This window comes from Buteo buteo, chromosome 12 (genome assembly GCF_964188355.1).
Source record: "Buteo buteo chromosome 12, bButBut1.hap1.1, whole genome shotgun sequence".
In the NCBI taxonomy this organism is placed as follows: domain Eukaryota; kingdom Metazoa; phylum Chordata; class Aves; order Accipitriformes; family Accipitridae; genus Buteo; species Buteo buteo.
In genome coordinates, this window is record NC_134182.1 from 6,394,459 (window position 1) to 6,421,732 (window position 27,274).

The window sequence follows — 27,274 nt, forward strand, 5'->3', positions numbered from 1 at the left end:
GAATGGAAGTGGTCTTTTCTTTTTTCTTGTATTGTGCATCCTAGTCTGACTATGTGGGGGTTGCTAGGTCCTATAGAAATACAAGCCATATGAAAACAGGGACACAAGTGCATGCTGTGCATTGTAATTGTGTACTGTGCTGTGGCCTGCAGTTCTGCTTGGGCCAGATTTGCAGATAAATCAGGAATAATCTGTGAGGCAGATGTGTGTGATGGTGGTTGGTTGCTCAGGGTTTGTATGGGTCTGACCCATGTCTGTTGCTGTAATGGAAGCACTGCTGTTGGTTTCTGTGGCCTTTGGACACCCTTCAGACATGCATGGCAAACCTTCACTGCCAGACTGCTTTGAGTGCCTTTTGGTTGCTGCTCTAGATCCCTATCACCAGGAAGGTTTTTGGATACATACCTCCATACAACCCTAGAGAGAATTTAAAAATGCAGGAGGAAAGTTAATCTCTTCTATATGGCTCCGAAACAAATCTGCACACCTAAGCTTTGACTGGTCATGTCACGTGTCTGGTCATGTGTCACTGTTGTGAAGTCCCAATTGTCACAACCATTAATATTCAAAAATGAAGTTGCAGCATTTTGTAAAACGTGCCCTGTGACGACAGCTCTGCATCCACCCTGGCTTTTCTGGTAGGAGGAGAGATGCAAATGCACAAGAGGAGTGCTCTACTGAAATGCAAAAAAGCTGAATTGAAAGTTGTTTTTCTCTTAGAGGGTCACTATAGGGTCATTGAAGCTGTATTTCAGTTCTGGTTTTAACAAGGTTTTTTTTAATCCAACTGTGCTATAAAGTTTTCTGTGTTCAATATGCAGTGATGTATCACCTGACTGTGACCCACTCTACCTTCCCTTTCTCATGTGAGTAGTCTCCCTGGGATCAGTAAGGAATGAAACCTGGTGTTTCAGACAATAACTCTTAATTTTTGCTTTAGGAGCATCCTTCATCCTAATGTTGCAGCCTACTAGCATAAATTGGAGAAAAAAAGTGAAGTGGGCAACCTGGAGCGTCAAGGTCTTGTACCCATTGGGTCCTTAGAGCACTAGAGGTTTAGTCTTGTATGAAGAAAAGCATTTGTTTCCTTTGTGGCTTGAGGGTAGAGATGCTGCAAGCTATATGGAGAGCAAGGCTGTGAGTTTTGGTTTCATGTCTGTCCATCCTCCATTTGTGTTTGGAGATTTTAGTTTAAGAAGGGTAGCACTCCCTCCGAGGGGACTGTGGTCCCAGGTACAGATGGGATATGGGTACCAAAACAGCATGGAATCCACAGGGAAGTTGAAAAATGGCAATGGCCCATTAAAGTAGGCTTTTAGATTCTGTCATATTATTTAATGGAAGAATTAAAAGCTCAGGTTTATAATGTAATGAACAGAACACTAAAACAAAAAAACCCAAAACAACAACAAGCAGCATGATGGACAGAGAAACATAGGCAAACAATTTCCTATAGGTGTCGTAACTGTTTAGTTAGACCCTATATGTATGTTCTCGCCCCACAGCCTGAGAAGGCAGCGTGGGAGCAGTTAGTGTGAGCATGAGAGCTGAGGCTCTGTAACACTGCAGAGCTGCAAGCACAGCAGCGATTGCACGTACATAACCCACAATTCCACAGCAGCTCCGTTCTCTCACTGGGAATGGGATGCACTGAACTAATTTGGGTCTTTCACCCTATTTCACAGTGATTAACTTCGTTCAGCAAGCAGCTTCTCTGCTGCTGATTTTTTTTTTTTTCCTCTCACCTTTCTCCATTTGGTTCAGCAGTGGGGATGAATTTTCCTGCTAGGATTTGAATTGTTGCTCTAAATGAGGGGTTTTTGTCTCTCTCTTTAAGTAAAGCAAGCTCAAATTTCTTTTTTTTTCCCTTTGTTTTTAACTTGCTGTGTTTTGCTGCTTTATAACTACTGCTAATAACCGCCGTTTATTTTTCTTTGAATCCCCTTTCTGCATCATGTGCATATAACTTCCAGGGATTTTGGTCCAAAATGCCAGGGTCTCTGGCATGTGCTTATTTTATTTTTAGAACGAAGAACAATGAAAGATTTGCTTTGTGGAGAAACTTTCTACTAGGAATTACATGGACTTTGCAAACTGAGATAATGAAAAATAATCATCATTAGAATACACTATTAAAATAAATGAGTCTTTTTCATGCACCCACCTGTTCCCTCCTTCCCCTGATGCCTGTATGTTGTCTGCTCAGTCACTGTTAAGGAGGTTAATCGCCTTATCATTAAACATAATTATTCTCTTTGCAAAATGAATCATTGTAGGTTTATACAAGTACAAAAGACCTTCCTTCCAACTCCAGTGTACTAACCACAGTGCACACGTTTGCATGGTGCTGCACTTAGCTTTCCTTTGTTTCACAGAACACAGCAGTAACTTATTCCTTAGCCAATTAGTTCTTTTGTGTATTGTCAGGGGAGCCTTCATACAGCCAGAATGCTCATACTCTTATCTGTAACTCAGATTGTTTATTGCATGGTGAAGGACACAGGAGCAGAAATTTAGTATTTTGTGCTACAAAGTAGGTTGGTTGTTCACATTTAAAAAAAAGGAGGGGGTGGGGAGGAAGGTAAGCAAGAGACAGCAGTATGACCCCCAAAATGATTTAAGAGACTTTTTTAAGCCTTTAGGTATAAATCATTGAGAAGAGTGCAGCAATGGATGAGGGGAGAATTAAGCAGGACTTTTTCATTGGTAAGGTCTCTGATTCTCTTTTGCTGGTGTTTGAGAGAGATCTGGGAACAGGAGGAGAGATTTTAATTCTTTCTTGTTTGTTACATGTTAAAAATCAGCATTTCAGCCCACTGGGAGAATGAGAAGCAAAGGGTTGACTGTAAGAGCAAAGGGGTCTGTTATAGCAATGACTCAAAGGATCATTGTAAGACTGGATTTGACAGCAGGTTGGTAACAATTATAAACTCTGAACTGTATAAAATCTGTTCATTACAAAGGCTCCATTTACAGATAGAGAAATGGGTAGTATCTGAGGGTTTCTGAGAATACCCTTGTAGGGGGTGGAATCTTTGTTCTGGTCTGAAGGTTCCATAACATCCTAGCTTAAGAAGGCATTGCAATTGCAACTGTTGTTTTATGTGTAGCTACTTTACCTCAGAGTGAGGATGGGGAAATAACTAAATATAAATAGGAAGAAATTAACAGTTATTGCAGGGGGTGTTTGGTAAAGTGGAAATAAAGTAACGCTCAGAGCTACCTGCAGTTCTTTTCACATTCTGCATCTGTAAAGGTTCCCTAAACCTAATTCTAATTAATGCTAATGACTTCATAGTGCAAATCATATTAGGAGCAGGATGAAGTCTCATATTTAGCCAGAGATTGAGTGATACATAAGGGCATTAGAAAGTCCCTCTGGGCGAAGAAGCCAACTCATATACAGAGAGGGGCTAAATAAGCTGAGAAGCCTTTTCCCCTAAGGTCAGCTGTAAGATAACAGAAGCAGAAATAAAATCTCCCAGAACTCACTTCAAAGTACTCTTATCCCTTCTTTTAAAGACAATTTATGTTTAAGGAACTACTACCCTATCCAAGCAGAGAAACTGTTTTATCTCTTCCCTCAGTAAAGAACCACTTCAGCCCAGTAACTTACCAATGTAGAAAATCACACTGGAACTCTCAGGGTGCAAAACAGCAGCGATAATCAAAATATGTAGAAAAACAGTGGCATGTGCTCTGGTCATCCTCTTTGAGTAGGCTGAAAACAGGAGGCTGATTCTCACTTTGACTCAACTGGTGTAGGTCTGGAGTAACGCTGTTAATGCCTTTGGAATTACATAAGTAATTGAAATACGGATTGATCCGCTATGTGTTCATAACTCTGCAGGCATTAGGGATTAACATGGTTATTGTATAAAGTTACACATGCATGGCACAAATGATGCCATCAAAGAGAGAAATTCTATTAAGAACCTTGGAAGCTTGTGTTCAGAAAGAATGCATTATGTGATATTACTTGAATATATTTACAGCAGCTTAATTAGGCTTGCAAACCATACTTTCAAGAAATTCTTGAATTATTAGACATACTCTTTCAGTTGTCTGCATATGTCCATGTAATTCAGCACTTCACTATCACGTTGTGTTGCTTCCAGTCTCTGCACTAAACTGCAGAATATTATTTTGCAAATTTTGCTGACTTGCTGCAGATAATTCAGCTCTGGTAAGGTTGGGGTTTTAATGTGTTTTGGGGCCTTACTTCATAACATCCAAGGTTGAGCCAGCAGTCAGTAAGTAAACATGTCGTTGTGTGTGTCTGCATTGCAGAATCTTCGGCCTCAGGAAAGTCGGACCGTATTCAGTGGCTCTGTTAGTATCCCATCGATCACAAAATCCCGCACAGAACCAGGACGATCGATGAGCGCAAGCAGCGGGTTAGCAGCACGTAAGCAAACAAAACTGTGTTGCTTGGGGTCTATGCACAAGTATTTTAGGGAAAGGGCTGCTTGCATTTGCTTCTATCATACTGTCACTAGACAGGATTTTCAGAAGTGATGGCCGACTCTCTTCCTATTGAGGGCAAGCACAGTGTTTTAATCTTGCTTTCAAAGGAGCACATGAATAAGCAGCTAGCACTTTTGAGACTCCCACAGTTGTAATTTGTCAAATTTTTAAAACTGACATTAGAATTCAAATTACATTCTTACCCTTGGGACTACCTTGCTGCTGTTTTAAGTGTTTTAAAACAGTGGCAAGTTTTTCACAAGCTCCATGGTTATTAACTTCATTGCTGAACTGTGTAGAGCTCTTGATGCCTCTCTTGCTGCTAGTGCAAAGAGAAAGCAATAGAAAACTGGCTACTGGTATGGAAGAGCTGCACTGAATTTGAAACACCTTTCCTAGTGCTGCCATGCTGCCTTTGTGTGCCAGAGTCAGCACAGTGACCTGTACTGAGACCAGGCAAGTGACTAAATAATGGGCCACGTGAAAATAGAGGCAAGACTAGTGTCCCAACTTTTCTAGTTTTTTTCCCTTCCTGTGGCATACACCACATTTGCTGCACATTGCCAACTGCTTGCAGGAAGCGCGTGTGTCTGCTGTAGCCTGTACCTGCTGGTACAACCCACCTGCTCCCTGGGAAAGAGGCCACTGGAACTAGGCTGCACCACAGCAGTTTCTGCAACGGCCGTCTTTGTTGGGAACATAGTGACTGTGTCTGCGCTGGGTAAAGTGTGCTAATGCTGACGCGCCAAGGGAGGGACCACAGAATCCCTAGGAAAAACTGCAGCAGACAAGATAAAAGCCCACACAGCCTGCAAGCCATGAGCTGAGCATCTTGGGACATGCTGGAGGAAAGCAGAACTAACCAGAGCAACAGCTAACAAATGTCTAGTACCTTGAGCAGGTGTCTGTAACACAGTTTAATTCCTCTGCACGTCTTAGGATCATCTGCACAAAACGGCAGTGCTTTGCGGAGGGAATTCTCAGGAGGTAGCTATGGAGCAAAGCGTCAGCCTATGGCATCGCCCTCAGATGGTTCCTTATCCTCTGGTGGCCTGGACCAAGGCAGCGATGCACCAACAAGGGACTACGAGCGAGAGGTGAGTGACAGGAGAAAGAGGAGAAAATTTAAGTGTATTGATGAAGACGAGGACGTTGAATTCTGTCATGGGTTTGGCTACAAGTTTGGGAGTCACTGACAATGAAAATTTGGATTTCCTGGATTTCAAGCTATCCTGACAAAAGACTTTAGTCAAACTGTGTCAGGTCTGGTCCTGGTATTTAGCATGCAGAAAACTCTCTGCACTCCTTACCTGGAGATATATGCTTGATAGTGACCTATCACAGCTTGAAGTGGCGATATTCCTTCTGCCCTTTATTTGCAAAGACTCTTAACCTATTTTAGCAACCATTTCACAGGAGACATTTTGTTCTCAGAGTGCCTAAAATTAACAAGGTAATTTAAGAATTATCATGTAATAATTTCATTTGGAGCAGAAACTGGATTTAATAATTTATATTCTGTGCAGAACAAGACTATCATTAGGATAGAATTGCAGTCCTGCCCAGTGCTAAACTCAGTCCCTCCAAGAATGTTTTACAGGGAAGGGTTCAATCTGAAGTTGGCCAGCAAAACTTCCCCAGACTGTTTTCTTATGAAGGAGTGAGAAAATTAGAGATCACACAGGCTTTTCATGGTACCGAATATATCCTTTCAGTTGAAGCTGGAAGGCAACCATCAACCCAAACTCAAAACTCAGATGTAGTTGCATTCTACTGTACTCTGGAAGATCCAGCTGGCGTAACTTGATTAGGATGCTTTGAATTAATATCTTGGGACTGACATAGAAGAGGTAGCTGTGGTGAAGCCTGTACCATAAACATTCCTCAGTTTAGCGCAAGAGCATCTCAGCTCATAATCTGTGAAAAGGCAGGAGGCATTGTAGCTTCACAGGCAACCTAAAGTTGCATGCTCTGCTGACCAAGAGGCCCTCGGCAACGTGCAGACTGCAAGAATCTCACAGGTGCTGTGTCCTTATGTCAGTGTCAGTTATGCCTGCTGAAAGCAGAGTGATCTCACCACTTACTCTTAAGTCTCCCCAGACCAGGAAATACTGAGCAAAAAAAATTCTTCTGTATTTTTGGACACAAGCAAAATACATGGAGGCCTTTGAATCCAGTCACCTGTTGCTGAGACATCCTCAGTCACTCTCAAACTTGCTGTTGTGTTACTTACCAGTGTTGTTATGTGTCTTTGGGCTGCAGGACTCTGACTCTCCAAGACACTCTACTGCATCGAACAGCTCCAACCTCAGCAGCCCTCCCAGCCCGGTTTCTCCTCACAAGACAAAGAGCCTCTCCCTGGAGAGCTCTGACCACGTGAGTTGGGACTCATGAACTGCTTCAGCATTCAGATTTGACATCACAGCAGCTTGCTGTCCCCATGGCTGTCCCCTTCACTTGTTCCAGTTCTCACCTTCATCATCCTAACCCTCCCCATTCCCTGCCTGAAAGTGATCTGGGAGTGGGGTACAGAGGAAGGTAAAAGCTGGTCGTCTTCAGCACCATTCGGCACTGCCTCACCCTCCCTTCCCTAGATCTGACAGCAGCAAATGAGCAAAGCTAGGGTGTTGGTAAATATCAGATGCTGTAGATTTGTATTAGTATTGGTTTCATTTTTGTGGTTACGGCTGCTTCATTTTTAAAGACATATTTATCCCACCCCCCTTCCACTTCCCAAAATGTAGCTTAAGTAGACCAGACCAGTATCAACAAGAGAAAATTCAGAGGGATTTTGTTTTCATACAATAGCTCATTGTACTGTACAAAAGTAGCACAGAGACCCCTTCCCCTGCATGGGGAATGATCAGTATGTCAGAGGCACATAAAAGCTTTCAGCCACCACGTTTGAATGTCAATCTGATTGTCGCCAGCAAATCCTTATTGATTAAAATGATGCATATTTTACTACAGTACAGAGTTTAAATAAATACGCAGATGTTAGAGTAAAATACGTATGTATATATTCAAAGAAAAAAAGCATTGTGTATGCAGCAGAAGATGGATGCTTATTTAAGAGAGCCTTTAATTTAAGATTTGTGTTGTCCCTGTTTTCATGCTCGGTAATATACAGACTTGGAGGCCTGGCCTAAAAACTTTTGCAGGACAGATATTCCTTTTGCGTAGCACTCGCTGCACTGCCGGGAGAGGTCCCTGCAGTACTTTCACGTTTCTTTACTTCTGGCGGTAGCATAACTGAAGCTATAATTCCTACTTCCATGTTAATCCCCATCCTTTGCAAAAATGACAATTGGAAAGCAACCCCCTGCCCTGACAACCAAGGGCACCAGTCAGCCAGGTGGCGGCCCTGGTTTCTTGTGTGCTAGCTGTGCAGCTGAGGAACTTTACGGCATGCTACAGTAGAGGTCCTTAAGGCAGCGAGGGAGTTCAGTGCAGCAGGATTCAGCAGGAAAACTGTTTCCCTGGGTCAGCCTTTGACTAGGTTTAACTGGGAAGCGAGCAGTTTTCCACATCTACTGTAACCATCCCTAACCAGAAACTGTTACTGTTGTTACCAAATACTAGTTGCTAATACACATCAGCCAAATGAGTGCCCTTAGCCCAAAGCTAGCCACGGCTGGCTATGCTGTCACTGTAGCAACGAAGAACCTTCAAGACTGACCTCACACTGTTCAACACTGTGGTAGTCAAAGATGCCTAGTCACCCACAACTGCCATGCTGGCAAGGTTGGTTTTCCTCTCCCTCCCTCCCTACCTGTGCTGTGGGTTTGTGCAATTTGCAGTTGTTTCTATGTGCTCACCTGCCGTTTGGTTCCAGTAGCAGGTCAGGTTGGAGGGCAGAAAGTATTGCAGTGGAAGACAGAGCCCACTGAAGTTGCAAAAATAAATAAAAAGCTGAAGCTGGTCATGCAGTCAACAGAATAAAGTGAGAGACCAATGTACAAATGGATGGTAAGAGGAAGATGTCTCTTCTCTTTAATTTGGAAGGCAGATGTGTTTTTCATTTGGGATTGTGTTCAAATGAGCCTCTCTTAGTAGTATTGTTGCTGGCTTTATACTATGACCATACTCAAACATCTAAGGGCTTTTTGTATTTCGAATACTGGGTTTTGTGGGTTTCGGAAACTTGTTATGGCTTTTATTAAACCATTCCATATTCTTGCAGTCAGCGGTATATGATGTTTCACCCACATAGAGATGTTTGGAGTTTTCCAGTTTCTGTCTTCCCTAATAGAAGTTATAGGCAAGTTCAAACTATATACAGTGATTTCCAGGTATGATCTAAATGTGAAGTAGGGAATGAGACACAGATCATCTAATCCATTTAATCATGCTGGGTCTCCTAGGTAAGATTTCTCTTTTACTCTGAATCAAGAGGCCTGTCCAAGTTTTAAGCTCATTCAGTGTTATTTTGGGACAGGAATTCAAGAAGTTTTTTTAGAAACCATCACATCAAAAGCCTGTCTCTCTCCTGTTTGGGTTTTTCAGAGTAGCAAGCTGGTTGTGTTGTTTGTTTTCACTTCAAAGCTACTACTTTTGCAAGCCTGGCATTTAATATTAAAAGCTTTAGCAAATAGCTAAGCACTTGAAATTAATTCCTCCCAGAAGTTTTCAGTCTCTCTGAGGGACAGATAGGCAGGGCATTATTGGCATTATTAAAATTCCACATCAGCTTCTTTTTAAAGGCTGCATATTGCTTCAAGTATAGCCACTGCTTTTTCCCCACAATTCCCTCCTTTTGGTGAAGCATGTCCACACACTTTTCAAAGCCTTTGCAGACTAGTTTTGTATTTACTGTATGTTGTATTTAAACATTAATCTTATTTTGATGTTGAGAGAAGGCATTTAAACAGCAGTCATTTAAGACAGAGCAGCCTGCGTGACAGTCCCCTGACAGAGGATCACAGGATCTTTTTTGTGGATTTTTTTTTTTTTTGCAGTTGAGCTAATGCTCTATCTGAAAATGGAACCCAAAGAGCCATGACACAGCAAACAATTAAATCGAGTAACCCCAGTGTTTACTCCGTTATGGTGCCTGCAATCTATTGATATCAAAAACTGACATTTTCAGGCAGAGCATAGGTCAGCTGTGTTACAAAACTAAGCTCCAGAGGATGAGAGCTCCACAGGCCTACACTGTTTGTACACCACAATTTCTAAGCCTTGGCAGTCTCCTTTAGGATTACTGTATTTAATCATTAGTTTGGTACTGTGCATTTTTAATGCAGCTGTTCAAAAGAGAAACAGCAACTGTTCTCTCAGTTGAAAAGCAAATGACCACATCACTTATTTGAAAAATTGTCCTAGGACTTGAATAGTTTTATATATTTGGGGACCATTTGGTTAAACACTCAATTTTAAACCACACTCATCTTTTTTTGTTGCTATGAACACTGAAAACATATGCATATGGTAGTTGGGCTTTTTAAATACTCATTGGGCTAGGAAAAGTAACTTGGTCATTTGAACTGTAAGACTCTTGACTGGTATCTCACAGTTGTCTCTTAAGGTTTGATGTTTGCTACTTTGCACTGTAGCATTGCTTCAAGTTCACAGTTAGAGGGCTGTATTTTGTTCAGGGAGCTTAAAATCTCCCATTGGATTTTTGACTGTAGCATATGTTCTCTGTACACAGTATGTATCTAGCTGATTTTTTCCTTTTGGCTGAGACTGAAGGTGTTTGCGTTTTTGACACTGCTTAAACATATGGGTTGTTGGGTTTTTGCATTTTTTTTCTCTTTTGATGGCAACAAAGGATCTGAACAGATTCAGGCAGCTACTAAGGATTCCAGGTTATAGAATGAAAAAGGTTTGGTAAATAGTTTTCCCCTGCACGTATGCGCACACAGATATGTGGCTTCCTTCCACCTTTCATCAACCCAAAAGCAGGGTTATAGTATTCTCTTCTCTGTTGCCTTTGACCTGGAGAAGACAGCTGGTGGTTTCAAAAAAACATTCCTGAGGCTGTGGTGAAGTAGTTGCTGCTTTTCCTCTCAGTTAGTTGCTGTGGCTTGTTATGAATGTGCATTTTGCCCATTTTAATGAACTTCAAAACTAAGTCAGGAATGTTATATCTCCTTGATTTGATTCTGATAAAATTACAAGCCAGGTGTGTTATTCTCAGGTATATGGCAGAGGGAAGTTAAGGGTCTTGTCATACCAAAAAAGTCCAAAAAGCATAGTGTATTTATAGAAATGTAGTTTAACTATACCTAACTAGTTCACAGAGTGTGTCAGCTTTTCAGAATAAAACAGTTAACACAGAAACAGATTCTGGCACCGTATTGTCTTGCATCGCCAGACCCTGACTGTCAGGACAAACATGCTCTTAGGTAGAAGCAGCTCAGGTTTTTTTCCATTTTATGCACGCTGTTTAATTTTAAATGAATACATTAAGGATAAAATTCATTGCAGTGCAAGTACCCACACCTCCTGAGCCTTAGTCTGAGAATCAGTGGCACGTAGTAGCTTCTGCTGTGTTTTGGGTTTTTTTTAATAGGAGTTAGTTCCATGGAGGAAATGGGACAACTTTCTGCGCTAACACAAACTGCACCCTTCCATGTGCTTTGTGTTGACACTGTATTTGATAAACACCCCTAGAAACCACTCCGCTGCAGGCTTTCCAGTCTAAATTTCAACTCCACTTTGTCTTTCATTTCAGCCACAGCTCAGTACAACCTATTTTCATTCTGCATTTAAGAAAGTCTCATCCACAGGGAAGAAATCCACAAACAAACCAGTGTTGGTATTTCAGAGCAATTATACCTGCCTTTTTATGTATGACAGTTTCATATCATTTATTTTTAAAATATGTTTTTTAGGTTTTTCATTGTAATATTATTGTACAGTTTTGCATGGCATAGATGTAATCACTTTTTTGTTTTAGAGTATAAAAGCTGACAAGTGTGCGTGTGGGGGAAAGATTCTGCTTTTTGCCTCTTCTCACTATTTTGTTTAATGCCCTCAATGTTGTAGGGGACATTGTAAGAGATTCTCTGCTACAGAACAATGATGTAGATTCTTTTGCACAGAAATATTTAAGGTGGAAAAGTCAACAATGTAAAAATGACTTACCACCAATATTTTATGTTGGTAACACACTTAATATTAACCTACTTTGATGTACTGCAATAAAACAGGGAACTGTTAGAAATGTGGAAGTTCTGTCTTTTTTTCCTACCTCCCCCTGTTAAGCTTTGAGGAAGAAAGGGGAAGGAGAATAATGGTGTTCTTGAAGATAAAACCAGCATGTTGTAACATGTCTGCACCAGTACACACTGGGAAGAAAAGGAATATATAAGAAATAGCTTTAGCTCTAACAGCTTTCAGAAAAAATTACCAGAACCTTTTTGAAAATTCAAAGTCAAGCCACCTTATACTTTAATATATTGAACTTCATCAACTACACTTTTCCTGACCTTTTTCTTAGGTCATCTGTTCTGTGTCAATAGTTGTAATCATTTTTTCTGATGTTCCTCCTTAATTCAGTTACACATCAAATGCTTCAGCTGGCTTAGTGTTAGAGGCTGGACCCTTATTATTTCTGAGCTACTACCATCAAACTGACTTTCATGCATCTTCAAGTGCATCTCAAAATACCTGTTAAGTTTTGCATGTGCCCTGACCCCTTGCACATCGTCCACCAGTTCCTCAAGTCAGCCTGGGATTTTCTCCATACCAGAGACTGTTTGTTGGGACATCTTCCTCTTCATTCATTATCCTGTTGGTAAAAGTCCTAGCTTTGATTACATACTTCAGTCACAACCCCCTGCAGCAGGAATACAGGACTGTGCTGTCACTGATCCTGTACTGCCAGCAGTGCCAGCCTGGGCATTGTCCTGTCACCAATCCCCTCCAGGAACAGTCAGCAGGCTTCCCCCTTCTTACATGGCCACAGGCTACGTTACTGCACAGAAACTTCTGATCCTGTCCCTCTCCTTCAGTCAAAATAAATTACTACTTTCTCAGCCCCCTACTCTAGCTTATGTGGATTTAAGCCCCTGGGCTCATCCCATTTAGGCCACTGCAGGTCTCTCCTAGCTGCTGCAGCTCTGTGAAATACCATCTGTTTCCTGTGCTCTGACTTCTTTTACAATCAGTGCTATATTTCTGATTTCCCAGGGCTCCAGTTGCACCATCACAGCTGTGAAGGTCTTGGGAAATGGGCCTTCTGTTCTCAAAGGATTGGGACATTAGAAAAGCAGAAAGTGAACTGCGCATTAGGCTTCCTGTTCAGCTCCTCAGCATTCATTTTCTGTTTTGATGCAGCAGACAGGTTGACTAAAGAAAGAAGGTAGAAAAAACACTGTGACCGCATGTAGCCTGAATCTTGATTCTTTAGAATAGAAAATCCCTGTCTTCAGAGAAGCAGATTTAACCTCCAGCTTGCCCTGTGGAACAAAGAACTGTTTTCTGCAAAAGGATTTTTCTAGAACTTACAAGCTTGCTGCAGCAGAGAAATGTTCATATCCTCAATCTATGTGTATAGTTCAAACAAAATGCACTAGCTGGTACAGAGCAAGCAGCAGTGATCAAGTGTTCTTGCTCACTGTAAAACATCACAACTTGGACACCAGAGCATCATGTTTCTGGCTGAACTTTTCTCCACAGCTGTTACACTGACATGCAATTCCTTATGTCACAAATCTCTCTGGACAAAGCTATAGAAATTAACACTTTCAGAACATACACAAAAGACCACGAGAATTAGGGACTGAGAGCTCTAATTAGCTCTTCTAATAAAGAAACACCTTCCTTACCTTCTGCTAGTTGCTATCCTTTAGGCAAATGCAAAAACAACTCCATTGTTCAGCTTGATGTTATTCTTGAAACACTCTCTCAAGGGAAGGGAAATGTTTGCTGAGAGTTAAACACTCATGCCCCAGCATTCTACACAAAAGGTCTGTGGTCACATGAACAAGCACACACGAATCTCACCTAGTTGTGCTTACTGGAAAAGTGAACTGTAATGCTCTTTGAGTTATTTTGACTTCTTTGCAAGTTCTCTGAACATACTGGCTCTAAATCTTAAGTTTCAGAAATTTTGCTCTGCAGCTCACCTAATCCAATACCCTTGTCAGCTTTTTATAATTTGCTTTTTAACCTTTAACATAAGCATTTAACATCTCAAACAATTCCACTGTTTTTCCAGCTGCAAGGTCTAGATCCAAAGGAGAAAAACTAAACAATGTCTATCAGAACCCAAAACAACAAAGAAAGTTACTGTGTGTCAGTATACAAAGTTAAACAGCTTAATGCAAAACTATTACTTCACTGAACAGCAGAGTTCACTCTTCTGAAAGGGTTAGGAATAACCTGACCAGTACTTTTTAGTTGAATTAAACAGCACTGGATCTTTCTCAACCAAGTCTTAAATGAAGAAGTTTGTATGTTTGTGATCTCAGAATAAAGGTAATAATACAGTAATCTGTTTTCCTGTTTCTCAGAGGTCCCTCCTGAGACAGACCATTTATTCACTTACCTGTTCTTTACCTCTGGAAGTGTCAGCAGTCAGGATTTCTTGCGTACTGAAGTTTAAGATCATACAACCTCTGCATTCCTGGGCTGTGTTACCCGAGTAGGACCAGCTGAGCCTGCTGCTAAATATCTGGCACTTGCCAGATGAGGACATCTGCCTTACTAGCACCAGGTTAAGTATCAAATCCAGCAGCCACTCTTTCTTCAAAAGTGGAGGAAAGGCAAAAAGACCTGTGTCCAGAAGGCTGGTAACAGAGTGATTAAAACAAAGGAAAACAAGAAAACAAGTCAATTACCAGGGATTTTCATGGCCCAGCAGATGCTCAGGCTGATGTCCTTCTGGTAAACTGGTCACCATCACTGCTAGCACTAGTGACACAGCTGCAATGGAAAGGTGAAGGAATAAGTAGGCCACAGTTAGATGGCTTCACAAGGGTAGTAGCAATTCCTTGAGCAAACTACAACTGAAACGAGGAAACTTGGAAGCTCCTCCTGCTCAACTCCTGTTTATCCCACAGAACAGGACATGGTTCACTTACTTGGCTATTCATTACCGCACCAGAAAATGAAAAAACTGCAGGCAGAAGGCCCACCGCACAAGCACTTTTTTATTGAAATCAGGAAGTCATACAGGTACAGGTACAGGCTTTGTACAAAAATCTAAGGAAGTAAATTTCCTAGCTTGACTCCAATAGTTTAAAACTGTGCATCTGGTTTTAAATGTGTGACATTTCAGCAAAAGCTTGAAATGCTCATGAGAGACATTACGTGTTTGTCTGCCTTGCCATAAGTTCTGCATTACAGGAAAACAGAGATAGACAGACGAGGTTCTTGGTTAGGAGTCCAGCAAGCAATTGGTGTCAGAGTTGGAGCTTATCTAACTTACCCTCAGGAAAGCCGATACCTACCAGACAGTGAAGAATCCCACTATTTGTGCTCAGATATAGCTCTGTTGATTACATATTTGACTCCCAGAACTGAGATGGGTTGTGTGAGTGTATATGTGTGTTTAAAAAGAGATTGGCACTCAATTCTCAGATTTTTTTAAAATATTTCCTATGTTTAGCTTGCAAGCCAAAAAGAGGCAGAAAGCATGAAACTTCATCCTATGTACACACACGCAGCCTCCTTGAATTAAATCAACGTCAGTAAAATCCAGGAGGGTTCTCAGACTGCCACCACTTGACTTACTTACAAAAATGGGGGAGAGGTGCTGAATGTGTCTGTGGTAGGGTACACCTTAGTATTTCATTCTGTAATTCACAGTATGAGCACTACTTGAATTCCACCTTAGCATGAGAAAGGGAAGGCTTTTAAAAAAATGATTTTTGAAGAATTACAAACAGGTTTCAATATTAAATTCTGCTCTTGTCCTCCTTCCCCTACTCATTATAAAACCCAATCAATATGCAGCCGCCATCACAATATTAAAAACGTGTTCAAGGTAGTCGGCTGGTGCCTTGAAACAGTACAGAAGCACTCAAGAAGATAGTTTCCTGCAAGCTGTAGACTGTACTGGCAGTCAGTGTGGGACAGACACAGCATGAAAGAACAGCTTTGTCCTTGTGAAACGCACACTTGGCTTCTGGGGCACAGGCTGCTGCTGCATCTCAAGAGGATGGAGAGCTGGGGTGCAACGCATGGGAGGCTAGAACGCTCTCTGCAAGGCTCAGATGAACTGAGCCCTCAGAACAAGACATGTTAGTTCATTCTTACTAATCCTCTGGCTTCTTGCCCCTACTGCTCCAGTATTTGCTATATGCCTCTTGGAACATGTTTTTGCAGGGAATTTTGGCCTTCAGTTTGGTGCAGATAAGGAAAGAACCCCCCATCTTCCGATGAAGAGAGTAGGTCTCCTCTGGCGGAGGTACAAGACGGTGCTTCAGCATGACTGGGATTAAACCATGGATCTTTTCAGTGGTGCTTTGGTTGCCGAAATCAAAAGGTTCCTCAGATGCAAAAGCCTCTCCCAGGATGAGGACAGCATTTAAGTGGGCATCTTCCATTTCCTGCCCAAAAGGAAAGAGGCATAAATAACATCACTAGCTATTTTAACCACCAGGGACGAAAAGGAAAAGTGCTAGCCCTAAGAGCAGCAGCTCAGGAGAAATACCTAGCTATACCCATAACAAAGGTGACCTTCAGCCCCCAGCAAGACTGATGGACATTTGATTAATACAGTTTTGAGCAACTAAACCTTCCAGAAGACCATCTGCCCAGTCATGAAATTTCAGCAGTCATCACCACCTGCAGGGTCTTGCTGGGGGAGAGAAGGAAGGACAGTGGTTTTGGGGCTAGCTGTATCATCGTTACTGCTCCTGCTCCCAGAAGGAAGTGAGAGAACAAAAGCCAAAACCTTTTTTGCCCTCCTCCCTCATCCCTATCAACAGGGCTTTCAGACTGACATTGGCTTTTACCACATCAGTAAATCTGGGGAAGTCCACAGACCTGCAACAAACTTAATCAGTGGCCACCACTAAAAGCAGACCCTTCTGCTCCATACCTTGACTTCATAGCCAGTGAGGAATTTCATTTCAATGGACTTCTTCAGTACTCTCTCTCTGTCCATGTCAGCAGCTGCCTTGATTACCTGAATAGGAGGAACACTTTCAGGAGGGCTAGGGGATAACTGAAAAATGTTTTGAGTACAGGACTACTATGTAGGCTACAGGTACACATGCTGCCTGCTCACTTCCTTGCCTCTGCCCTCATCTTCAGGTGTCACGTTGGCCAGTTTAAGAGCTACTGGTAAAAAGACAGAGCTGCTGGCTTTCCAAAGCTCTTCCCAGTAGGGCTACACATAACGCAGAGAACATAAGGGACATCAAAAAACCCTCACAAATCAATCAGTCCCTCCCCTGACAAAATAGTAGAGCCAACTGTGAGAAGCTTTAGGTGACATCTGCTGGCCCTTGCAGCTCAATTTATCAACATGGTGATCACAAAGGAAGCACGTACGACTTCACATAAATTTTTCAGTCTGTAAGCCAGCTAGAAATCGCAGGAAGAGACAGTGAACAGGACAAGCAATTCCTGCATACCTTCATATAAAAATCACTGAATTCTGAGTGCTCTGATATGCTCAAGTCTCCCAATAAGCAACATTACAGTTCTCCATGTTTGTCATGCAGTTTAAACATCCAAACCCAGATAGCCAGAGGCTTGCAGCAGACATGCAGAAGGCTGTGGTGAGGGATGAAAGAGGACCAGAGATCCGTCTCCCTCTTGCTTCCAGCCCTGCTTCCCTCCACACCCAAAGTGCATTCAGGGTAAAAAGTGATACAGCTAAGAGATAGGCATAATTCTGCAAATATGCTAAGACCCCCAGTGCAGCACTGTAGGACACAGTGCAAGTCCTCACCTCTATGTAGACATCTGTGAACTTCTCATCAAACCCTCGTGTTGCTCCAAAGTCCAGCAGGGCTACCTGGAAATGGACAAACCCATCTGTATTACACTGTCAACTGCTCAAGTAGAGCCTGACCTTAAGGAGACTCCTGATGTCTTCAGGAAGCTCAGCTGGCTGGAGCGCCTTTCCACTGCAGCTCAGCTTTCCCCCATCTCCTTTATTCCCTGACAGCAGCACAAACGTTTGTGCTAGTACATGGCAGAGGAGGTATGGTCTATGCTCACAGTCACACCTGCTCAGCTGGTAACTCCACTCAGGCTTTCTGTGTGGGGACAGAGCAGCACAGAACCTTTTCCCAGCACTTTCCAACACAGACCCCAGGGATAAACAAGGAATACCATCTGACCTGCAGGGCACAAGCAAACAGCCAAGCCAAGCAGCAGGACATCTGTAATTGCTACCCTTATCTTCAGCACAGCACAAGACAAGAGCATTTAACTAAAGAGTCCTTGGCTCAGGTGTGCCCTGGTAGAACACTGCCAGCTGCAACTTCCCACTGACCAGCTTCAAAACAGACCCTGAGAAGTACAAAGTAGCTGTGACTGGATCTAAGGCCAAAGACAGGCAGCCAGCCAGGGTTACAGGAGCCCTGCTCTCCTACCCAGACCAAGTGAGGACAAGTGGCAAAGGGACAGGTTTCACTGTCCTACCTGCCCAAGGATCAAGGACAGGAATCAGAGAATCTCAGTAAGGGCTCCTTAAACTCTGGGAATGGGGAATAGTCAAAAGCTGGTGAAAACCAGCTCTTAGACAGGCAGAACAGCGGCTGCTTGGGCTTACCTTGTGCAGCTGTGGGTCATAGAAGAAGTTCGACCAGTTTGGGTCAGTCTGCATGTACCTGAACTCGAACAGCTCCCGCAGACACAGGACCAGGATGTTGTGACAGATCTTGAAAAGCAAGAAGAGAAAGAAGGAAGTCAGGAGGGCAGCAAGCCCTACTCACACGTGTAATTTACAGCAGGCATTAGCAAACAGGGAACACATCACCACGCTGGCAGGAACTATCTGCTCCATGCTGCAAAACCCCTGAAGAGGTGAGGGAGCACCTCTCAGCAACTCCCAGCCCACACTTGCCATGGGACATCCTTAGCAGACAGCACAGGTGCCGTGCAAGGTTTACATCAGCCTGAGCTGTAGTTCATATCAGCCCCTGGATGTGCTTCCAGAGAAGCTGCTACCCTCTATCTGGCAGCTGAGAACAGGAGGGTCCAGGGGTCCTTCAACTGCACGTGTTACTGTGTCCTGGTCCGGCCTTTTACCTTGCCAGCTTTGACTATGCACTTTGTTGTTGCTTTGAGAGCAACAGAACATCTTCACAGTGCAAAGAGAGATCCAGAAGCAGAGGTGGGGGAGGCCAGTAGAGCATTACAGCCTACCCTGGTGGAAAGTCTTGCAGGACCCTGGCCAAAATTAAGTTGAGGCAGCTCAGGGGAAAGGAGATGCAGTTCAAGGGCATTTTAAGTTAAAGGCCTAAAGAAGCTAAAGAAGAGAGTCTCTTCCTGTAAAGCTGCCGAACAACACACAGAACTAAGACTAAACCATTACTGAAAGCGCTCTTCACTAGACAGATACACCCGCCCACCATGTACTCCTCAGCCAAGTCTTCTGCTGGGCTCAGCACTGACCCAGCTTGAGGGAGGAGCAGCAGACCCACACCTTGGGACTGACAGGCATGGGGGGAAGCAAGAGTAGCAGTCCCTGAAGAGCCCACTGCTGAGTTACATACTGCAGCAGAGCTTTTCTGTGAGGATATTTAAGCTGGAGCCTGTTCAGCAGAACTGCCAGCCTCATTCTGCCCCTCTTCAGCTTCTGCAGAGCTGAGTGAAACATCAAATCCAAGAGGGAGGAGAGGACCAAATGCAAGCCAGACTCTATCAGAGGACACTGCCATTTGGGTCAGGAGGCTGTGGGTCAGCAAGGCCAGTCACTTACAGGAAAGAAGGACTGTTCCTGCAGCAACATCCCACCTCACAGCCTAAAAGCAGCCCTGATGATACAGCAGCTCATCAGAGTGGACAAGCCCTAAAAACAGACAGCTCAGGGGACACGGGCAGCCAGCTCTGGCATAGCTTCAAGTCCAATATGACGCTGAGATCTGTTTATCTAGAGGAACATACTCTGCCCTCTTCCCCAGTGACCTGCTAACAGCTGACAGCTCACACCAAGACAAAAAAAAAAAAATTTCCAAATACCAGGACAGTTATTTCTGCTACTAGAGCAGCTGCTTGTCCCACCACAGCGCTCCAATCCCTTGCTATATTCAGCGTCGACGCCTACCCATCCCCACATCCCCCCTCCTGTTTACTGAGAGGTACTTTTCCAGCAGGCCTGTACAGCACAGGTCAGTCCCACAGGACAGGATGACACCCAACGGCTTGCACTGAGACGATTCTGCACTCCTGCCCAAAAGAGCAGCTGCAAAACAAAACCCCTCTCCACTAGCTGACAATCCCTCCCAAACTTAAGGTCATCAGAAACAGGGCATCTAGGAGTTACAGCTAGGCTACCTCCCCTTCAGTCACCCTTGCCATTCACCCCCTCCAGCCCCTCCCTGCTGAATGCTGGCGCCTGCAAGGCCTGGACCAGCCTGGAGAGACTCCAACATCACTGCCAAATTCCCTGCACAGAAATCTTCTGAGAGGCTCCAGACAGTCCCCAACTTCAGCCCTGCTTTGCACCGCTCAGGGTGTGCCCTTCCACAAAGCATCCCCCGGTCACCAGGCAGGCCAAGCACCCTGCTCTGAGCAAGGGGAGAAGCGAGACCACCCCACAGTACCTCATTTCGAATCTCCTGGCTCAGCCCTTCTGCTTGATCCAAGGGGAAGCCAGACACCAGCTCTGTGGTCAGGACATGCTTGCTGCACAGTTCATCCACTACTCTCGGGACATAAAAGAAGGGGTGGTCTTTCAGCAGCTCCCTAGGGGATGGAGAAAGGAGAGGAAAAGGTTAGGAGCCTTCAGAGCAGCCTGGCCACTCCGCAACACCTTGCTCAGCACATAGCCCCTTCATACAACTTCTCCCTGCACCCTGGCTGCGGCTGCCAGGACCAGTTTTCCTCAGCAGTTACAGTAGGGATCAAGTCACCAGAAACCATGCCAGTGACTTACAGCTGCTGCTGGCTCCTGAGGTCACATCTCCTGCCAGAGCAGTGACATTAAGGAGGGCTCCAGGCTGGTACATCAAGGGGCACTGGGCCTCTCTGCTCACCCACTTCACTTCAGCGCCAGACTACACGCATGGAAGAAACAGGCCTTTTCCAAGGGGAGCAATGTCACAGGGGCAGTTCTGCAGAGGGACAGGGAGCATCCAGCCACCAGCAGCTCTCTCTCATCCAGCTCTCATGTAAAAACAATCTGGTCCCCACTGCCAAGGCAGGACAAGGGAGCAGGTAGTGCTGGTGGTGGTAATTGCTGTAAGAGGGCTGAACTGAAAAACCTCCTAGACCAAAGGATGGGAGAAGTTTACAACAGGCTGACGTAAGAGTACACAGAACAGCACTGCAACCTGCCCTCAAGAGTTACTGTGGTACCTTCCCACGTGGTAACTCTGGCCTCAAGAGTTACTGTGGTACCTTCCCATGTGGTAACTCTGGCCTCAAGAGTTACTGTGGTACCTTCCCATGTGGTAACTCTGGCCTCAAGAGTTATTGCAGTACCTTCACATGTGGTAAAACAGATAGGCTCGCACTGAAGGAGAGAGGATAGCAACCACCTGCCTCATCCCCATGCTTCAACATCAGCATCACATGAACACACACCCTTCCCCTACACACCTAGGCACCCATGTCCCACCCCAGGACATGGCACTCATCTCCCCACTGTCCCTGAAGTTAAGCAACCTCTCCTGCATTTCACACACACAGATGGGAAGGGTTGAAGGCAATGGTGTGAACATACTGAAATTTCTTTGCACAGGCAGCTTCTCTCTGGTAGTCACACTCCAGGGCCAGCTCTCTGCTCAGGACTTCAATCAAATGCTCAGGGAACAAACCTGAAAAGTCAAACAGCAGAGAAGAGAGTAGGCTTAGGGGGGAAAAAAAAAAAAAAAAAAAAGGAGCCCCTCAGGCTAAGCTTTCCAGAGCTGCAGCTGAGGAGCAGCCTGCTATTCAGCCAGCTCTGAGCTGAAGAGTACAAAAGGCCCCAGAGAGCCAAAGCACATTTCCAACTAGATACAGGTTCTGCAGGTAATCCCAGACCAACTCTACGCAGCTGCTCCTAAAGCAAGGTACATTCACATCGTTCTTGTACGTTAGGGCTCTGTCTGCCCCCAGCTCCCACCCCACAGCCTAAGGTGTCAGTTCCTGGTATTGGCATGGCTGTGCAGAGACACACACCAAGGAGCAGAAGCACCCAAACACTACCCTGGGCAAAAGCAGCACAAAAGGCTCCAAACCGTATCTGCCTACAACTGGGAACAGGCACTGCCATGCAGAAACAGTCAGCATGACTAAGACAGTGAACTGCAGCAGCACGTAGCCAGAGCCCAAGTTGCCAAGTCCAGTCTTCTCCATCTTGGAGCTGGAAAACTAATCTTCTACTTGGGCCAGACATGGCTGGGACTGCAGCAGCCCCTGCAGGGCCCTGCCCAGCCATCACAGACAACAGTCCCAGGTTTTGTCAGCACCCAGCCTAATTTTAAAGCAGTATTTGTAGAGTTCCACTAAGATTTACAGCTGCTACAGGCAGATATTTGGAAAAAAAGGAGCAGTAAGTCCTGCATTCCCTGTGGGAAAAGGGACTTATCTGTGTGCTGGGACACTGAGCAAGCTCCAAGTCTGACAGTTCTCCACCTCTCCACAACTGTGGGAAGACCAGAGAATGATTGGGAAGAGCAGAGAACGGCAAGCACGGAGGGGTACAGGACACATGGAGAAGAACGAGTTCTGGCAAATGTACCAGAAAATAACAGGGACAAAGCAAGACTACCTAACCTGAACACTGCCCACACTTCATGCCTAGAAAGCCATCAAAAGTGAGTATACCCAGACACTTTATACTTTGCCAAGAGTCCCTATGGATCCTTTACTATAAGGAGCGCACAGAGACAAGCGCACATTACTCGTGGCCAGGAAAAACCCACACAGGTGCACTTCCCACCCCACTGAGTGGATACTGGAGCAGGCACGTGCCCAGCAAAAGCAGTGGCAGCTCTGCAGCAGGAGAGGGAAGCAGAGCGCAGCTCCCCAGGTTGGCCACATCCACTACCTCTCCCACTTTCTGCAGGAGATCTGCTCCTGGGCAGACTTAGCAATTCCTAAGTCCTTTTCACTGCTTCCTTGAGGCTGTTTCCTCCCTCCAGTCTATGGAGAGAAGTACGCAATGCGCTGCTTAAAAGGGGTTGGCAGAGCTCAACATGTGCCGGCAGGAACACAGGGCCTGCCAAGGGTCTCCATCTTTTTACCTTCAGGGAGAATATTGCTCATGCTCAAGACAGTCATCAGGTTGTTAACATCACTGTTGATGCTCTGGGCGACTCCGGGGTACTGCAAAACAGAATGGGAGAGGGCAGTGTTGAGACTAGATGACCAGGTTGTAGAGAGTAAGATAAAAACACCTTCCAGTTCAACATCCACTGACACCCACAACACAGCCACCTACAGCCTGGCCATGAACCAGGGCATACCCGAGCAACACACCCCTCCTCTAAAAGCTTATTTAAAGCCAAGCATCTAAAACAGGGGACAGAGAGACAGGCTAAGATGCAGCTCCTTGCAATGTCCTCTGACAGAGTCTCTTCCAACACATGAAAGGTTCTCAGACACACAAATCTCACGATAGAGGTGGCAGTCATTTCCCTACCACGGCTGAAAGCACATGCCACTGACAGCCCCAAGAACATTACATCCACAGCGGCAGGGCAAGCAGTGAGGCCCCAGCCCAGTCCTGGCAAAGGTTCCTCCTGTTCTTTCTCACCTTGTCCGTCAAGAAGGGAACCGGCCTATACTGCTGTGGAGCAGAATGCATGCTGATGCTACAGGATTAACTTTCCATTGCTTTTACCTTAGCCTAACTTCAGAGAGTACTTTGGACACAGATGGTTTGAGAAGATGACACCAGTACCCAGCCATACTGTTTCTAAAGTCTCCCCACTTTATAAAAAACACCAACCAGATGACCAACTTTGCCTGGGACCCTGCTCAGTCAGCAAGGGATCCCACTCCTTTGGATTCTAAACCATGTTGTGCAAGGGCTTTCAGCTCCAGAACTCAATTCGGTTAGAAATACCTACCTGAAGTTGCTGACAGCTTTAGTGTGAGTTGAATAGCCTCCTGCACCATCAGACTGCCATTGCTCAACAGTCAGGGCCACCTGCTTGTCACTTAAAACTTCTTTAACCTTTGGGCTGTGGCCAGAAAGGGGCATGTGGCATGTGCACATCCCAGAGAGGGGACTGACCTATGGAGCAGGTAGGACCTTCGCACACAGCCCTAAGAGCACGAGCAGTCCCTCACCACCATTATCCCCACGCTGCAGTGCTATTCCTATGAGATGACTCCCGCCCATCTGGAGTCAGAGACTGGCTCGAGCTGCAAGTTTTCTGTCCCTCCCTTCTGCTTGCACTACGCACAATATTGCTGGACCCAAATTTTCACTTACATTAAAATGTTCCTTATCTGTCTAGCAGTAAACACACATACGCAGCTCCCCTGCCCTTCTATAAGGCACAGACAAGAGACAAGGCTGGTCTCTAAAGCCCACCTGGATTTTCATGGCAACTTCTTTCCCATTTTTCAAGCGTGCCAGGTGAACCTGACCAATTGAAGCAGCAGCAAAGGGGCGTTCTTCAAAGGACTCCAGTTTATCCCTCCAGTTGGGGCCAAGATCGTTGTTCAGAGTTTTCTACAAATAAAAAGAAAGCATCAGGGTACAGGAAGCAAAGATCTAAGATTTTTGCTATTGGAAATCACATTCCTCTAACGTGACTCACACAGCCTATAGTAGTTCTGAGTACCTACACCCTGCTTTCTAGATTGTCCTCCCTTCCTCATCATTGCACACCGTTGCGAGGAGCGGTCCAGCCAGCAGTGCTCCCCCAGCACTAAACAGATGCTGACCAGATCTGTGTGAGGCTCTGTTGCTCTGGCCTAAAGGACAGAGATCTTTAGCACAAACACCACTGCCTTAGCAATGGAAAAGTCCCCTTTTTGGTGCCACTTGTTATCTTCTAGAAAACAAGCAAGGAGTTAGATATTTCTCCTCTTTCATCATGCTGCCAAGCTGAATAGAAGCAATCCAGACATGCAAGAATGACTCTCTTTAAGGCAATATTGACAATTAAACACCACAGCCTGCTTTAACAGCTTTTTTGCTACAATGCCAGACTGCCATATTTAAGTTCTGGCTCTGCTCAGTGTCCTCCAGAAGATAAGTAGTTCTGGCAATTCCTTTTGCATCACCCTTCACATCTTAATTTACAGATGAAAGTAGAGACAAAGAAAGAGCATGTACACTGGGGAAAGCAAACTTAGTTTGCTTCATTCTGGCTCTTCTTGATGGTGGGTCAGATTTAACCAAAAAATTAAAGGACAAAGTTGCTGTTAATTTTCCATCAGACTAAGGCTTATAAGTCTGTTTCTAAAGTGAGATGTAGGCACTTCTAGACACTGGCTTAACATCCCTGAGAAAGATGAGAGAGAGGAAACAGAAGAGATGGCTACATTCAACAAGACCCTATAATCATATTCATATGCAGCATCCTGTTCCATCAGCATAGTCTCAAGACATAAAAAAAAAAATTTTTCCCTGTGTCTAGAACATAGAGCTTCAATGTTTTGGAGAGAAATGGCAGCACATGATTGAAATAAGGAATCAGATATTACCCACAATTGAAAATAAGCAACAGTTATTGAAAGAATACTCTTAAAAATCCCCATCCACCTCCCTTACTGGGGTATGCCACAGGTGACATTTATTTTGTTATTGTCCCTCCTCCCCTGATAAGCAGAAGGGAATATTCCTCACCGTCATCTGCTTTATCGGCATGAAGTCAGCACTCTGACGTACACGCTCAAAAATCCTCTGGAGATGGGGGTTGATGAAGGCATCATCTGCCAAGGGAAAAGTACACGGCAATCAGCTCAGGCACTGCATTCTCCAGTTGTTCTTCAGCAAAAAAAAAAAACTTGCACCTGCATTCAGACAAGCCAGGTTGGACTGTCCCCAAGCACACCCCAGTGAAGGTTTTGGAAATAACTCCAGTTCAGAAACTCTCCATATCCAGAAGTAGCACCTGAGGCATCACACCTTTACAAATGAGACAAACAGAAACCCTGTGCACAAGTAGCAAAATAAAGGGAAAAAAGCTACTCCTTCCTTTTCACTCTGGCAAAAAACCTGCGTATTACCCAAACATCTCCTAAGCCACCCTCCTGCTGCAGCAGCAGAAAGTTTCCGTGCACCCCCTCCCAATTACCAAGGGAAAGACAAAGTATGAATACACCAGAAAGCACGCTGAGAAGCTTTTTATACTTTGGAATCAAGCATCAGTTGTCATAGTGCTCCCTGGCTTTGTCCAGCAGCATTGCCAAGAGCAGCGGGCAGCTCCGCACAGCACAGAGGCTTTCGGTGTGATGGCAGGTTGCACAAACCCAAGAGCAGAGTGCTCTGCACAAGCCTCTGTCATCCACCAGCCCATCTTCTTGCTGACAACTGTACAGCATTCAGGTCTAAGAGAAGACACTGTGTCATGGAAACACAGGTCACAGAAGGAACCCTCTGGAGAGTCATCCCAGCGCTCCCAGGTTCATAGCATGGTTTACTCCAGTTCATTCTAAGGGGCAGCAGCTTCTCTAGAAAACTGTGCAATGGTAAAACACCACTTACGCAAGCACTGAACTCTTAGAGAAATCAAGATTCAGCATCTGCTACTGTAAACAACTACCCAAATGCAAAGCAACTACAAGTGGGCAGAAGAAAACACAGCTGAGCCAAAAGTAAGTTATTTTAAGAGTCAGAAGGATTTAGCAAGTAAATATTTACACTCATAAGAAAGAGGAGGGCTAGGAGCATCTTGAAAGATTAGTCCTCTCCTTTGAGCAAAGGCTTTAAAACAGCTCAAAGAAAAGCCACCAGTTCTGGCAAACTTTTCATTTCATAAAGGATTATAGATGAATTAGATTTATCTGCTGCTCTCCCAACACTGGAAAAGTCCAGGCTACCAGCCTTAATCTTGAGAACTCAACCTGCAAATGCACTTGTGACAGTCAAATAAAAATCTGTCATTCCTCTGCATTTACAGATGCATGTGCAGCCATAAGTCTATCCCAGGAAACAAACAGCTACCTTAAGAGCACTGTCCTGGGAAGAGGGGCGGAAAGGAATGGCGAGAGAAAGATACGTAATGCAGAGACATGACATTAACACTCAGCATTGTTTAGAAATTCCCACTGAAGCCATGAGCAGCATTCAAAAGTACTACCAAAACCCCACTGTGGAATCAACAGGAGTTTTTAAGACAAGCTCCCATTCTGTCACTGCAAGTCAGCGATTAACAGGCTTTGCAGGAACAGCAAGTAAAACTCCCGTTGTGACGTTATAGCCCCGCAAGAAGGCTAGACATTGCGTTTGTGTGTGCATTCCAGACACTGAAAGAAAGTTCTGCTCTGTCATTGATGGCATATTGCTGCCAAGCCTCCGAACATTATAAAAACTATTCCCAGGGGTATGTGAAAGTATTAACCATCATGCTGTAACATGATAACCTGCACCTCCTAGGATGACTGTGCAGAAAGAGAATGGACCTCACTAAAAGTGACTCCTGCTCCCAGAAGCCATTTGTGTTAAGGTATCAGGGTCTGCCACCGGCATTTAGGATCAACTTCTGTTATTTTGCTTATTGCTGACATCCAAAAAATTCACAAGGTATTTCAATCTTTAGTCTGAGAGGGCGTTCTTAACTGGGGC

General features: G+C 44.5%; 2 protein-coding genes across 13 annotated transcripts in view; one reads left to right on the forward strand and one right to left on the reverse strand.

The window, feature by feature from the left end:
- CDC42BPA (CDC42 binding protein kinase alpha) overlaps positions 1-9,441 on the forward strand; it is a 188,664-nt gene extending 179,223 nt beyond the window's left edge. For all 10 annotated transcript variants that reach the window (XM_075042495.1, XM_075042497.1, XM_075042502.1 and 7 more), the window contains 3 exons: positions 4,291-4,408; positions 5,407-5,564; positions 6,730-9,441. In XM_075042495.1, the coding sequence (XP_074898596.1) occupies positions 4,291-4,408; positions 5,407-5,564; positions 6,730-6,861 (408 nt within the window). In that variant the 3' untranslated portion in view covers positions 6,862-9,441. The remainder of the gene's footprint in view (positions 1-4,290; positions 4,409-5,406; positions 5,565-6,729) is intronic.
- A 5,108-nt stretch (positions 9,442-14,549) lies between these two features.
- Positions 14,550-27,274, reverse strand: part of COQ8A (coenzyme Q8A) — a 48,523-nt gene continuing 35,798 nt past the window's right edge. For all 3 annotated transcript variants that reach the window (XM_075042507.1, XM_075042510.1, XM_075042509.1), the window contains exons 7-15: positions 25,334-25,419; positions 24,071-24,211; positions 22,773-22,854; positions 21,269-21,362; positions 20,148-20,289; positions 18,152-18,259; positions 17,324-17,389; positions 16,466-16,552; positions 14,550-15,971 (exon numbers count right to left, since the gene is read on the reverse strand). In XM_075042507.1, the coding sequence (XP_074898608.1) occupies positions 15,678-15,971; positions 16,466-16,552; positions 17,324-17,389; positions 18,152-18,259; positions 20,148-20,289; positions 21,269-21,362; positions 22,773-22,854; positions 24,071-24,211; positions 25,334-25,419 (1,100 nt within the window). In that variant the 3' untranslated portion in view covers positions 14,550-15,677. The remainder of the gene's footprint in view (positions 15,972-16,465; positions 16,553-17,323; positions 17,390-18,151; positions 18,260-20,147; positions 20,290-21,268; positions 21,363-22,772; positions 22,855-24,070; positions 24,212-25,333; positions 25,420-27,274) is intronic.